The sequence below is a fragment of the Dendropsophus ebraccatus genome, chromosome 3 (genome assembly GCF_027789765.1).
Source record: "Dendropsophus ebraccatus isolate aDenEbr1 chromosome 3, aDenEbr1.pat, whole genome shotgun sequence".
Classification (NCBI taxonomy): Eukaryota; Metazoa; Chordata; class Amphibia; order Anura; family Hylidae; genus Dendropsophus; species Dendropsophus ebraccatus.
In genome coordinates, this window is record NC_091456.1 from 59435589 (window position 1) to 59450346 (window position 14758).

At 39.4% G+C, this 14758-nt stretch overlaps 1 protein-coding gene across 1 annotated transcript in view; it reads left to right on the forward strand.

The window, feature by feature from the left end:
• The window catches only part of ALDH1A1 (aldehyde dehydrogenase 1 family member A1), a 32331-nt gene extending 17991 nt beyond the window's left edge, over positions 1–14340 (forward strand). Inside the window, exons 10-13 of the mRNA XM_069961847.1 lie at positions 337–501; positions 3741–3898; positions 11505–11579; positions 13895–14340. Coding sequence (XP_069817948.1) covers positions 337–501; positions 3741–3898; positions 11505–11579; positions 13895–13967 — 471 coding nt within the window. The 3' untranslated portion in view covers positions 13968–14340. The remainder of the gene's footprint in view (positions 1–336; positions 502–3740; positions 3899–11504; positions 11580–13894) is intronic.
• Positions 14341–14758: the final 418 nt, after the last annotated feature.

Genomic DNA, 14758 nt, shown 5'->3' on the forward strand with positions numbered 1-14758 from the left:
TTTGGCTCAAGTTACAGGATAAACAAGTTAAAAAAAAAAAGCTGGAAAAAGTAATGTGAGATCGTGATGAAAAACAAGTATATACTTTGTTAGCTCTTGTGTTAAACTGGAACTAATACCATCACCATAGGTATTGTGTAATTGTAGAGTGAATGACATGACCAGAAATCCTGATGTACAACTTACTGTACTGTCAGCTCTGTTACCTAAATGTATAGAAAAAGCAACTTTCAACGGTTTGTGTTATAATGCTGTAATCATATGGTCAGATGCGATAACTTTGTCTGGCTGAAAATGCATAAAATATCATGAATTCCTCATAATTCTATATTTCAGATCGACAAAGAGCAATATGACCGAATTCTTGAGTTAATTGAAAGTGGGAAGAAGGAAGGAGCTAAACTGGAATGTGGAGGAGGCGCTTGGGGTGATAAAGGGTTCTTTATCCAGCCTACAGTCTTCTCAAATGTTAAGGATGATATGCGGATTGCCAAAGAAGAGGTGCGTGCAGTAAATTAAGTGAATCCTCTCTTTCTTTCCAAAGACAAATAGTTGCTTTGCTGCTTATCCTACTACTATGTAGTTATGGGAGCATTATCTAAATAGTATTTCCATCTATTTTAGTCAATTCTTCAATTTGTTTCATTACTATAATTTGGCTCATTCTGTAAGAAAATCAAAATTCAAATGCTGCCCCTACCCATAGTGATATGCGCTGTCCATAGACTGATAATAGAGTTAGACGGTAGCAGGGGATGACATAGCTGTAATGAGTGCTCAGCTCTAGGGGAGATTTATCAAACATGGAGTAAAGTGAAACTTGCTCAGTTGCCCCTAGCAACCAATCAGATTCCACCTTTCATTTTCCAAAGAGTCTGTGAGGAATGAAAGGTGGAATCTGATTGGTTGCTAGGGGCAACTGAGCCAGTTTCACTTTACACCATGTTTGATAAATCTCCCCCACATATAACTAATGCTATACCCATTGCTAGAGTCAGAGAGCATTGGCTACAGCATTGTTTCTGTTAGGCCATGTAAACGTTATAGAGAGGGGGTTACCCACTAAAGACCCTCATCTATGAAGCAGAGCAGATTGCCACTTACTAAGATGCATTGCTGGCACTTGATTAGAATAGCTAGTGTATAATGCTATAAAATAATATAATTAAACATGCAATCAGAATGTAAAATGTTGAAACACAGACCTTATAAAAGTTATAGATAAAAACCCAGTTTAGGTTTTATTCCCACTACGAGTTTTTAGATAAAACAACAGCTGTCGTTTTTAACTCCTTAAGGTCAAAGCCAATTTTTGTTTTTGCGCTTTTGCTTTTTCCATTTTATGTTTAAAAGTCCATAGTGCTTGCATTTTTTCACCTAGAGACTTATATGAGCGCTTATTTTTTGCGAAACCAATTGTACTTTGCAATGACATGCATTATTTTTCCATAACACATGCTGCGAAACCGGAAAAAAATCATTTGTGCTGTCAAATTGAAAAAAAAGGAATTTGTTATGATTTTGGGGAGTTTTGCATTTACGCCGTTTACCCTATGGTAAAACTGACTTGTTATGCATGTTCCTCAAGTTGTTATGATTACAACGATATATAACATGTATAACTTTTATATTATCTGATGGCTTTTAAAAAATTCAAACCATTGTTAACAAATATATGTTCCTTAAAATCGCTCCATTCCCATGCTTATAGCGCTTTTATCCTTTGCTCTATGGGGCTGTGTGAGGTGTCAATTTTTGCGCCATGATGTGTTCTTTCTATTGGTATCTGGATTGCGCATATACGACTTTTTGATCACTTTTTATTAAATTTTTTCTGGATTTGATGCGACCAAAAATGCGGAATTTTGCACTTTGGGATTTTTTTGCGCTGACGCCGTTTACCGTGCGAGATCAGGAATGTGATTAATTAATAGTTCGGGCGATTACGCACGCGGCGATAGCAAACATGTTTATTTATTTATTTATTTTTATTTATAAAATGGGAAAAGGGGGGTGATTTGGACTTTTATTAGGGGAGGGGATTTTTTATTAATAAAAACACTTTTTCACTTTTTTTTTTAATTGACCTAAAAGTCCCCCTGGGGGACTTGTATATACACAGCACTGCTCTCTCATAGAGATCAATGCTGTGTATATACACAGCAAAGATCGATTAGATCTTTCATAGATTGCTTTGGCCTGCTGCAGGCCATAGCAATCTATTGCCGAGCCGAGATCAGCGTCATTGCGACACTGAGGCCCGGGCCGGCCAGAAGAATGGATCTCCCCCGCATCGCATCACCACTAGACACCAGGGACGTGAGGTCTGAAGCACTTCAATGCAGCTGTCAGGTTTGCTTAATTAGCCGGCGCGGCAACGGGACCCGCACCGGCTAATAGAGGTGCTCCTCGGCTGCAGATCACAGCCGGGAGGGGCGCCGTTCAGAGCAGGGTCCCGGCGGGACCCCCCTCTGAACTCCCCCCACGGCACCATGACGTATCAGGTACGTCATGGGTCGCTAAGGGGTTAAACAACGGCTGTTATTTTATAATGGTGACCGTAAATAATGATCATGATTATTAATTACAGCTGTCATATCAAACAACTGACCTTTTTTTTTGGGGGGGGGGGGGGGGTTGCCTAAGAAATAAGTTGTGAGAACAAAGCCTCATGGTAAAAAGATAAAACATAGAAAGGCTATGTTGACACACCATCATAATTTTTCTTGGATGGTCACCATTTAACAACAAATAGCATCCGTTATTGTAAAACAACTGCCATTATTTGTATTATTGCGGCTGTTAGATTTAAAAAACGGTATTTGTCGTTAAATGGTGGCCGTCCAATAAAAACTGCCATCATTTTTACAATGTATGTGTAAACACATAAGCTTAAAGTGACACTGTCACCTCCTTTTTGCCCCCTTGTCGGCCATTGGAACAGGCTGGCCTAAAGGTCTAGGGGGCCAACATGGCACGGTGGGCGGGGTTAAGTGGTGCTATTGCCACGAGGCCCCACCCACTTAACACAGTCTGCAGTTGATAAAAGATCACTTTTTACTTGAACAAGCACCATGACGTATGATATAAAATAAGGTATGAAAACTGCCAAATTTACCCTTTCCACCTGTGTAGAGATGTCAGAATGCCCAAGGGGGTGACAGTGTCACTTTAAGCTAATGACAAGGATGATGCTCCTAGTACATGGGACGAGCATGAACAGTATGCAATCTTGGTAGGTGTGTTTTATAGGTCAACATTAAGTAAACAAGCAAATTAAAAAAAAGAACTAGCAGTAACCATTGCTATCATAGCTAAAAGGGTTTTGAGACAAAATTATTTTGAGATGTCAATAGATCATTGATCTGGAGAACAGTTATATTCAATTTTGGTAGCTGATATGGACTAATACAAGAAAATGGGCTCTTCTATTGAATGTTACGAAAAGTCAAGTGATATATTTTCTTGTTTTATTTAAAGGTTTCTGTATATTTTGTATATATCATGATCATTAATAACATCCGTCTTTATTAAAAGACAGACATTTTTCACATAAAAAAGACATTGTGGGAACATAGCCTATGTGTGGCTGCTTCCTCCTCAGCGTCCCAGGCACCATAGGGGGCTATCAGCAGGTTAGAGCCGTCTAACTTGCTAATAGTTTCCCTTTAATAGTTTTTCATGTAGGATTTTATACATTCCTTTTGCTGATACCAATACTTTATATTTCATGCCAACAGATATTTGGGCCTGTACAGCAAATAATGTCATTCAAAACTATTGATGAAGTGATTAAGAGAGCAAACAACACCACGTACGGACTAGCGGCAGGAGTTTTCACCAAAGACCTTGACAAAGCAATGACTATATCCACTGCTCTTCAAGCAGGGACTGTCTGGTAAGTAATTTTCCACGTGAGAGATCAAGGAGATATTGTCAATGCTAAGTAGTACAATACAGCACAGTACTACGTTTATAGTGCTGCCTTCTCCCCAAATCAGAAAAATGCTCCTCTGGATACCAGTTAATAAACGCTCCATTAGATTTTTTTCTAGTTTGCTGGGGCAGATTTGCTAATAATAATCTAATACTTTAGTATTCGCATACTTTAGGATTAGTGTAAACTTAGACTAGTCAGCCCAAAAACGCACTAAATGTATCCCCCCCCCCCCCTATGGTATTTGTGAAAGGGGAGCTCCAGAAGAAACAAAAAGGTTTTTAAATCCACTGGTGTCAAAACCAAGTCTTCCAATACTTATCAGCTGCTACATGCCCTACAGGAAGTGGTGTATTCTTTCCAATATTAGCTAATAAGTACTAGAAGTTTTTTTGTTTTTTTTTTTCAAATAGAAGTAATTTACAAATCTGTATATTCTGGTAACAATAAAACCGTTGTTTTATTAATTTTTTACCCCTTTAAATTTGGCGCATCTCAAATTAGTTTTACACTGATAAAACCTATTTTCAAATAATATTTGAGCATATGTTGGTAAAGTTATTCTACTGCCTTTTTGTGGTCTTTCATGCTTTCCTTCTGTAATTTATGTAAACTGTCTGCTTTGTTATTTTCATAGCGAACTTTCTTTCTAGTGTACATCCCATACTGGGCTTCCTGCTGTACACTCTAGCTGGGAGTTCAGTCAACTCTATATAGCTCTCATTACACCATCTTGACTATCACCCCACCCACTACACCCACAGGAGAATTCCACATTGTGCAAGGGGGAAAGAGCTGGCTGAGTTCCCAGTTAGAGTGTAGGAACATGAAGTCCCCCCAATTGGTTGGTTTACATTATAGCAATATTTTGTACCAAACAAATTGGTTCACATTGTCACACTACAAGCCATGTACCTTTATAACTAAGTTACACACGCTTCTCGAGTAAGGCACTGAAAAACACTAGGGGTGCAAATGTTTTAACTCTAGACACATCATTCAGGCAAACTGTAAATTATTGTGATCCTGCAACATACTGTACTTAACAATAAGCATAGGATTTACATGGCAGTGAGTGAGGCCTCATTAGGACCTGTTATGCACAGTTCACACTACTGTTATAATACCATGCTGTATGTTAGTTGTAGTGATAGCTCAAGTAGTAGCTTAGTTGTAGTGAGAACTGCATAGGTGCAGCATGATATCATTACAGTGTATAGTGTAAAACTATATATTATCTACCATAGCTCTACTCATCTATGAGGACAGAAAGGTGTATTTTAGGTGTACACTAGGAAGGGAACTATACAAGGGCAAACTGAAAGACTACAAGTTCATTCCAGGCTTGGCCTCTAATGTTACATTGCAGCAGCTGCTAAAGTAATCTCTTCATAGCCCGTCCATAATATTTATCTCACAATAACGTTAGTAAAGGCAATAATAGAAGGTATATATAGTGTTTGACCCCTGATGTACAGGTGACTGTGCTAGCTATACAAAATACAATCACTTATTTTGAATATTCAGATACAGAAGGATATTATCCCAGATAATATTAATGTTAAGCCTGGTGCACTTAAAGGACAACTCCGGCCAAAACTATTTTTTAATATGTTATTACTTACGGAAAGTTAGACAAATTTCTAATGTACATTAATTATGGGAAATGCACATATATGGCTATTTCCCTTAATTTAGTAGATCAGGGAGACTTCAGATTCTCTAAAAAGAGATGACGTCACAAACCGGGGGTGTAATTACAATGGATCGCCTGCAGGGGCGCACTATATATAGAAGTCAATGAGTACCATTGACTTCTATATATAGTGCGCCCCTGCTGGACACTCCATTGAAATTACAATGGATGTGTATGTGTATGTAATACAGTATACAGTGTTTTTGATTGAATACATTTATGGAATACTTTGGGGAGCAAGTGTCCTTGCTCCCCAAAGTATTCCATAAATGTAATCAATCAGTACATAACAGTAAGCACGCCGCTGCCGCCACCGAACGCCCACCGCTAACGAACGCCCGCCAAACAGCCGCTCTGGACTACGCTCAACTACTACTCTCATCAGAGAGAGTAGTAGCTGGGTTCTATCGCCGCCGCCGCCGCCACCGCTAATGCTGCTCTCATCCCCCTCCGCTCCCCCCTCCTCCTACTTCCAAACTTTACTCTATGTGATCGCTGAATCCCCGCCCGGCCGCCGCTCTCCGATCACGCATGCCGGCTCCTGGTGCTTCCTGGTGTCCCCGGCCGGCATGCGTGATCGGAGAGCGGCGGCCGGGTGGGGATTCAGCGATCAGCAGCAGCATTAGCGGCGGCGGCAGCGGCGATAGAACCCAGCTACTACTCTCTCTGGTGAGAATAGTGGTTGAGGTTAGTCCAGAACGGCGGTTCGGCGGGCGTTCGGTAGCGGCGGCCGTTCGGTGGCGGCGGCGGCGTGCTTACTGTTATGTACTGATTGATTACACTTATGGAATACTTTGGGGAGCAAGGACACTTGCTCCCCAAAGTATTCCATAAATGTATTCAATCAAAAACACTGTATACTGTATTACATACACATACACATCCATTGTAATTTCAATGGAGTGACCAGCAGGGGCGCACTATATATAGATGTCAATGGTACTTATTAACTTCTATATATAGTGCGCCCCTGTAGGCGATCCATTGTAATTACACCCCCGCTTCGTGACGTCATCTCTTTTTAGAGAATCTGAAGTCTCCCTGATCTACTAAATTAAGGGAAATAGCCATATATGTGCATTTCCCATAATTAATGTACATTAGAAATTTGTCTAACTTTCCGTAAGTAATAACATATTAAAAAATTGTTTTGGCCGGACTTCTCCTTTAAGGAACAGTGCGTAACATAGGGATTCACAGAGTTTCTGTGGATTTATCCTGTTTCCTTGCAGTGGCAATGGCCCAGATTTATCAATGTGTAAAACAATAAGTGCTGGGATTTGCCCATTATGACCAATTACATCTCAGCTTTCATATCTTAACAAACTCTATTAAAATTAATTCACAACATGCAGCAGTTTTTGTTTTACACAGATAAATATATATATATATATATATATATATATATATATATATATATATATATGGGCAATATCTGCATAAGGTTTGTATGCCTTCTATATGTATATATGTTTATGGTTTTTTTCCTATAAAAATAAGCTGGTATGTGAAATGGTTTCCTATGAATTCGGCCCTATAGTAGGGGTGAGAAGCAGATGGTTTTCCCCTGTTTGTGCAGATTGGTTGGTAAAATCACAGCAGTTTCTCCAATCCAATGTATTGTCTACTTACACAGCATCAAGAGACAGCCGTGCAGTAGTAATAGCTATTGTCTGTCAAGTGCTCCTCCTGCCCTGACAATAAATGGCTTGTAATTCTAAGGGACACTGAGATATTATAGGCCTACCTAAAAAGGTTTGTTTGTAGAATATGTTTAAAGGGGTTATCCAGTGCTACGAAAACATGGTCACTTACTTTCAGAGACGACACGACTCTTGTCTCCAGTTCAGGTATGGTTTGCAATTAAACTCCATTCACTTCAATGGAACTGAGCAGCGAAACCCCGCCCAAGCTGGAGACAAGAGTGGGGCTGTCTCTGGAAGAAAGTGGCCATGTTTTTGGAGTGCTGGATATCCCCTTTAATGGCTGTTAGAAATAAATATAATTGTAGAGTGTTCTGTTTATGGATTGTTCACATTACATTTGGCTAGCCTGATTAAAAATCTCTTTCTTTCTTGACTTTAAAAAAAAAAAAAAAAAAAATGTGAAGCAGACACAAGCTGATCAATGCTACCACCCTGCCGCCGATGCTGAGTCCCAAATGAATGGAGCAGGCCGGACATGCACAGTCACCACTTCATTTATTCTCTATACGGCTTCCCTACATTGCTGAGTGCCGTAATCAGCAGAGTTAGGAATATTTATAGAGATCGAATGGAGCAGTGAATGAGCATGCAGGTTCGGCCATTAGTATTTTCTTGCATATGGCCAGGGGTTGTCCAACGAAAATCTTTTTCTTTCAAATCAACTGGTTTCAGAAAGTTATATAGATTTGTAATTTATTTCTATTTAAAAATCTCAAGTCTTCCCATATTTATCAGCTGCTGTATGTCCTGCAGGAAATGTTTTATTTTCAGTCTGGCAGTGCTCTCTGCTGACATCTCTGGCCGAGACAGGAACTGTCCAGAGCAGGAAAGGTTTTCTATGGCAATCTCCTGCTGCTCTGGACAGTTCCTGTCTCGGACAGAGGTGGCAGCAGAGAGCACTGTGTCAGACTGAAAAGAAAACAACATTTCCTGCAGGACATAAAGCAGCTGATAAGTATGGGAAGACTTTAGATTTTTAAATATAAATAAGTTAAAAATCTATATAATTTTCTGAAAAAAAAGTTGTTTTGGGAGAAAAAGATTTTCACTGGCATACCCCTTCAAATGCACCTGAATTATTTATTTGATGGTTTATTAGCGGTTTATATATTGCGCTTGAGTTATAGGAGTTAAGAACGAGGCTAGATATAAAATAATTAAAGTGGGACCACCCAACTGGTGCTGGTTCAAGTTGCCCCAACCCCTGTCCAGTACAGTAACAGTGAATTCCCATTTGTTGAAGAATTACATGTAAGTTAGTCTACATACACAGCACATGGTTTAAGGCAAGTTCTGTGCAAATGAATGTAGTTTATGAAAGTTTCCTTTAATTTTATTTGGCCACTATTGAGAACTGGAACCTGAAAGGACCTCAATTGTTTGCTTTATGATAATGTTAGGAGGTCACATATTTTCCCAGAGTCGTAAGAGTTGAGTGAAGCTGCCAACAGATAGCTGTGAGGTTAACCATAGATACCATTAGGTCTTTCTGTAATATCCAGCCTTCATTCAAGAACAGCCATCACAGCCAATTATACACTTTTATATAAAACAAACCCAATAACCCCCTCTAGTGTCAGTCATCAGTTCTCCTTCTACGCCCATCAAATCTGGTTATGAAGAATTCCTGGCCGCTTTATAAGCTGACAAATTTTAACCTGTTACTGTCATTTGACGCAAGACTATACTCGTGACCTTTATAAAAATGTTCACACACAGCAAAATAAAAGCAAAATCGCTAAATAGGTATAAAACGTTGTAGTTTTTTAATTCTACGGGTAAGTTTCCACCATGTCTTTTTATTGCAAAAATTACAGCTGTTGTTTTTAAAGTAATGGCTGTTGTTTTTTTTTTTATTAATGACGGCCATCAATAATGATCATGATTATTTACTGCTGTCATTATTAAACAAGGCTATTTTTCCACAACGTCTTTTTTACACAAAATAATGGCCGTTGTTTGATAATGTAGGCCGTTAATAAAGATCATGATTGACGGCCATCATTGTAAAATAACGTCTGTTATTTCGTATGAAAATACATTGTGGGAACATAGCCTAATAATGTGCTACATAAAGCTATGTTCACACACAGTATTTTGCTTAGTCTTCTGGTCAGTGGGTTGAAAACACAGAAACTGCAAATCTTTCCACTATAATTCTTCCTGGTCAGTTCCACTCCTGATGTTGGCTACAAATACTAACCAAAAGGCTACAGTATGTTCCCAATGTTTTTTAAAATGAAAAACTGCCTTCTTTTTTTTAATAATGACAGCTCTTATAAATGATCACAGACTGACATTTTTCCACAGATTTTAAGGTTGCACATTATTAGATTTAAAATATGGCTGCATTTTATACCAATTTAACTGTTGTATTTTGCTTCTATTTTACTGCGTGTGAACATAGCCTTGGAGTATTGATAAAGCTGAATTGTTCTCCTTTCCGTTGTTTTGTTTTTAGTTGAGTACACTGTATTTTGGTCAGTGTTTCTGTTAGTATTTTGTTCAGAATTTGTAACTAAAATCAGGACTAGGACTGACAGGGCAAAAATACACAACATAATTCTGCAGTAAAGAACGGACGCTGATTGCAATGGAATCAGCGTCCACTCTTTACTGCAGGGGCGGCATTGCATTGAAGTCAATGCAATGCCACCCGCTGTGTTTACATATCATTATTTAGAACGGGTGTCAAAATAATGAACCTGCCTATTATTTATATCTGTTCACACAATGTAATGTGCTGCGGCCGTGCATTACATGGGAGTGAATGGCTAATTGATTTGCAGTCACACCCGACGGTCAAATCAATAGTAAAATATGAACTTTCCCCTCAGCCAATACAGAAGTATCGGCTGCAGGAACAGGCTAAATGCAGCGTGGCTGCCAGCAGTTTAACAACATCTGTTGCCATTCAGCAGACGCTGTAAAACGTAGTGTGAGCATAGCCTTATAATGAAAAAGGTAGCATGAGAAGGGAAATGCATAAAACATAGCTTTTATTGAGACAAATAATAAAATATAAGAAAACAAAACAACATATATAGGTATAGACAATTGAAAATATCTCTGAAGGAATCAGTACCTACCACTCTCTATATCAGAGAGTCATAGAGCACCGTCAGTCAGTCAACTTGGGTCCATCCTCCAATGGATATAGAGAAAGGGTTACCATACAAATGTGATACAATAATAATATGAACAACTCCTGAGCCAATTCTTAAATACTAAACAGTACAACGATATCAACAAAGAAATACAGGCTAGTGTTTAACACTGTATTATCAATATTGGCATAGCTAGTCCTGTCAGTAATAGTACTGTCACCCTCACCCTACTTTTTTCTGTCACCCATGTCAATGACGTCATCAGGGGTCCAGAGGTGTTGAAGCATAGAGTACAATGAAAATGAAACAGCCACTAGTTGTGTACCACCAGTAAATAGCGGTGCAGATATTGATCAGCAGAGGACTGATGTGTGCATATGTTACTCACTGTACCAGATTCAGTTAGCCATCGGATGTTTGGTCCAGGGTCAGCTGTGGCCAACGTTTTGACAAAATCCAGATGAGTCTAATGCTGGGTTTACACGTAGCGATAATTTGCCCGATCGTGCGATGAAAGATTTCGAAGTAACATTTTTTTTTTATCAGCGTTTAGACTTTAGTTTAAAATTTGTTTTGCGATCGCTTAAGCCTGTCTCGCACATAGGTTAAATCTGTGAACGACTGTTTACATGGAACGATCTGCAAATTTTATATGAATGACGATTTAAGAACATGTTGTAAGATCAAAATGGACGATTTCTCACTCATCGTTTGATCGTTCACTGCGTTTACACATACGATTATCGTTCGAATTCGATCGTTATCGTGCAAATTCGCACAATAATCGTTCCGTGTAAACGCAGCATAAGATTAATCAGTGAGTCAAAGGTAATTGCAGTATAGCCGCTCAAAGTGTCCTCTGCTCGGAGAACAGATTATTATTGATTTTTCAGTGTTTGCATGCGTTATTTTTAGTGTTTGTGTAGGTGCCTATCTGTACTGCAATCCTATAATGAATTATTATAATAGATGATGTGCGTAGATGTAGTAACAGGTAAAAGTAACCTGATTATCTGGCATTTTATATACTTATAGACAAAAATATTTTTATTTTACAGGATAAATTGCTACAGTGCCATGTCCCCTCAGTGCCCATTTGGAGGGTTTAAGATGTCAGGAAATGGACGTGAAATGTAAGTTATTAAGGTTTAAATGTGATGCCTTCCTGTAAGCCTCTCCACACTCTGATCTGCTGTGTACAACCTTTTTACCCAACCCCCCTGCTGCTATCTCTAATATTGACAGAAGGGAGAAGAGTAGTTAGTGGGCATTCACACATCTGCATCCGCAAATTTGAAGACCTTGCGTACGGGGAAGGAATGTAATAGATTTGTTCCCCATGGTGCGTCTCTGTCACTACAGTGCTGCAGCGTTTTAAAATGCTGCGGCCGACATGATATTGACACTTCATGCTGGGCGGGGAACAAATCCATTACAGCCCTTCCAAATTTGCGGACATGAGAATGCCCCCTAAGATCTATCAGAAAAGAAGCATTTTTAAAATAAAGAAACAAAATCGACAATAAAAGCAAATTCAGTGCAAAGGTGTCCATAGTCTTTCAAAGGTAAGGCTATGTTCCCAGACAGAATTTTGGTAAGTATTTTGGTCAGTATTTTTCAACCAAAACCAGGAGTCGATTGACCACTCAAAATTGTTTAATGAAGAAACATCTTCAGCGGCACTAATTATAAAATACACCCTTATTGGAATCCCGAGAACGCTCACTCCTGGCCCATGAGCCTTTTTGCACCCTCCAGAGTTTTCTCTAGGCCGGAATAAGCGTTTCTCTATGGTCGTGGGCCGGGAGTGAGCATTTTCAGGACTTCTGCTCTGCGTTTTTATATCCAATAGAGGTGTATTTTATGGTCAGGACCACTGGAGATATTTCTTCATTTAAAATATATACATGGACTATGTGTGAGAGCTGAGCACCACTTGTAGCACCATATGATGTGGATACCATTTTTCAAGTCGACCACCTGACCCTAGGACTTGTAGTGCCGGTGACCCTTGCCTAATCTAAAAACACAGAAAGGCTATGTTCGCACACTGTTGAAATTTAGTGGATGGCCATTATAACGGCCATTATTTCGAAACAACGGTCATTGTTTTAAAATGACAGCAATTATTTGCGGCCATCCGACCATCCACTAAATTTTAACAGTGTGTGAGTATAGCCTTTCTGTATTTTCAATCCACTCCTGGTTTTGTTTGAAAAATACTGACTAAAATACTGAGCAAAAATACTGTGTGGGAACATAGCCTTAGCCATACTATACACTGTGAGCACTGCCTATTTTCTACGGCCGCTGTTCGAAGAGCTGCGGCCGTAGAAAACAGTCATGTCAATTATTTTCTGCGGCCACAGTGAACAACGGCCGTAGTGTATACACTACGGCCATTATACTATTCACTTTAGTTCAGCTGAACACTGTTAGTAAACAATGGCCATTGTTGCAACCTACAAAAAAAAATACAGTGTGTGAACTTAGCCTAAATGTGTATTGTTGTGTGTACAATGGTGATTTATACTGAGCCGCAGTGATGTCTTACATCAAGTGCTGAACATATACATGGGAAAATATGATTAAAAAAATAACAATGCAAAACCCTCATTCTGAAAATCTTTAAAAGTTATTATTCCTTAATGATGTGGCCGAAGATGTCCAGTTTTGGCTAGATTTCATAACCCAAACTGGACAACCTCTTCGGCCACATCATTAAAGAACAGTCTACTTTTAAAAGAGTTTTATCATTGTCATTTGTATTGTCATATTTTCCCATGTATGTACAGTATATTCAGCACTATACAGACAACACTGTATCTCTATACCACTGTGCTTTATTGCTAAAAGTTAAGCTATATAAAAATAGAGAGGTGTTAACCATTCTGGCCCTATTTCACAGAACCATTATCGGCAGAATGCGGCCAATATTGGCCATTACGGCCAATAATCGTCCCGTGGAATAGAAGGCAACAATCAGCAGATATCGTTCATGTCGGCTGAATGTTGCAGTTGTTTGTCTTTCAACCATGTTGAAAATCAAACGACTGGGATAACAGCAATCTGCTGTCTTCGCTCTGTGGAATAGGAGACCGCCGCTATCCTCTAAGGGCTGCCCGGACAATCTAGCGATCACCCAGGCAACCCCCCCGCAGATCCCCGCAGCCCCACTCGCACTCACCCACTCGCTGCCGGGGAACAAGGAGCATGCCTTAACTAAGACATTGCCGCCTTATGGTCCTTGTGAGAACCATGACTAGCTGACAGCAATATACTGTACCTGTCCTTTAAGACTGAGTTTTCTTCCCACTGACAGCAAAGATCGTCCTATTGGGTAAATTGTTCTGTGTAAAGGAGTCCTTAAATGTGAACATCTTACTGAAATCTTCCTCTTTATGTGTTATGTATTTTATGTGTTATAATGGACATTATCTCACCATAGGGGTGAATATGGCCTACATGCTTACACTGAAGTCAAAACAGTTACCATGAAGATCCCACAGAAAAACTCTTAAAGATGTGAATCCCCGTTCCTTTCATGTGCCTGTGAAATAACATCATAAAGCAGATCTTACTGGTCCATTCGAAGAAAGATAAAATCCCAGTCTAATGACTATGTCTATACAGTGATCATTAGTTGTGCTTATATTCCATATTACCTTTGCCTGAAAATGAATGTGGTGTTCTGTGTTAAATGGTACTGTGTGAATCATGGCATAATAGCATAATGATAATTGTAGGTGTAGGAAATCAATGTGCTTCTTCAGTAGATATTAGTGGAAGATAGTTATATTTCCCAGGAAAATATAATAATCCATTATATGTAACTGATAACTCAACTGGATTCTGACCATCAATAAACACAATGATTTTGTCTTTTTGGATTAACTGTAGTCATCATGTTTAATGTTTTTTTATATTTTTGTTTTATTCTTACGTGTTTTATTAAATGCAAATAATTTTCTTATAGGATATAAGACCCGTGTTGGCTGTACCACTAGGTACATCGCTTTGTGTCTATTACATGAACAGACTGTCGCCGCCATAATAATGCTGGTGCCGCGGTCCTTTTTTTGCACCACCACCTGGTTCCTGTGCAAGGCGCCAGTCTATTCCCGAGCACCAGCTTGATATGAAGCACTGGTGGCAGGCCAGCCGGCCCCCATTGTGATGATCTCCCCTCCCCTCTGTGATGTGGCTCCATTGATTCTAATGGAGCTGCTTCACAGATGGGAGGGGGTTTCACCACACTGGGGGGCTGGTGGGCCAGCCCAGAGTGCTTCATGCAGGGCCAATGCTCGGGAAT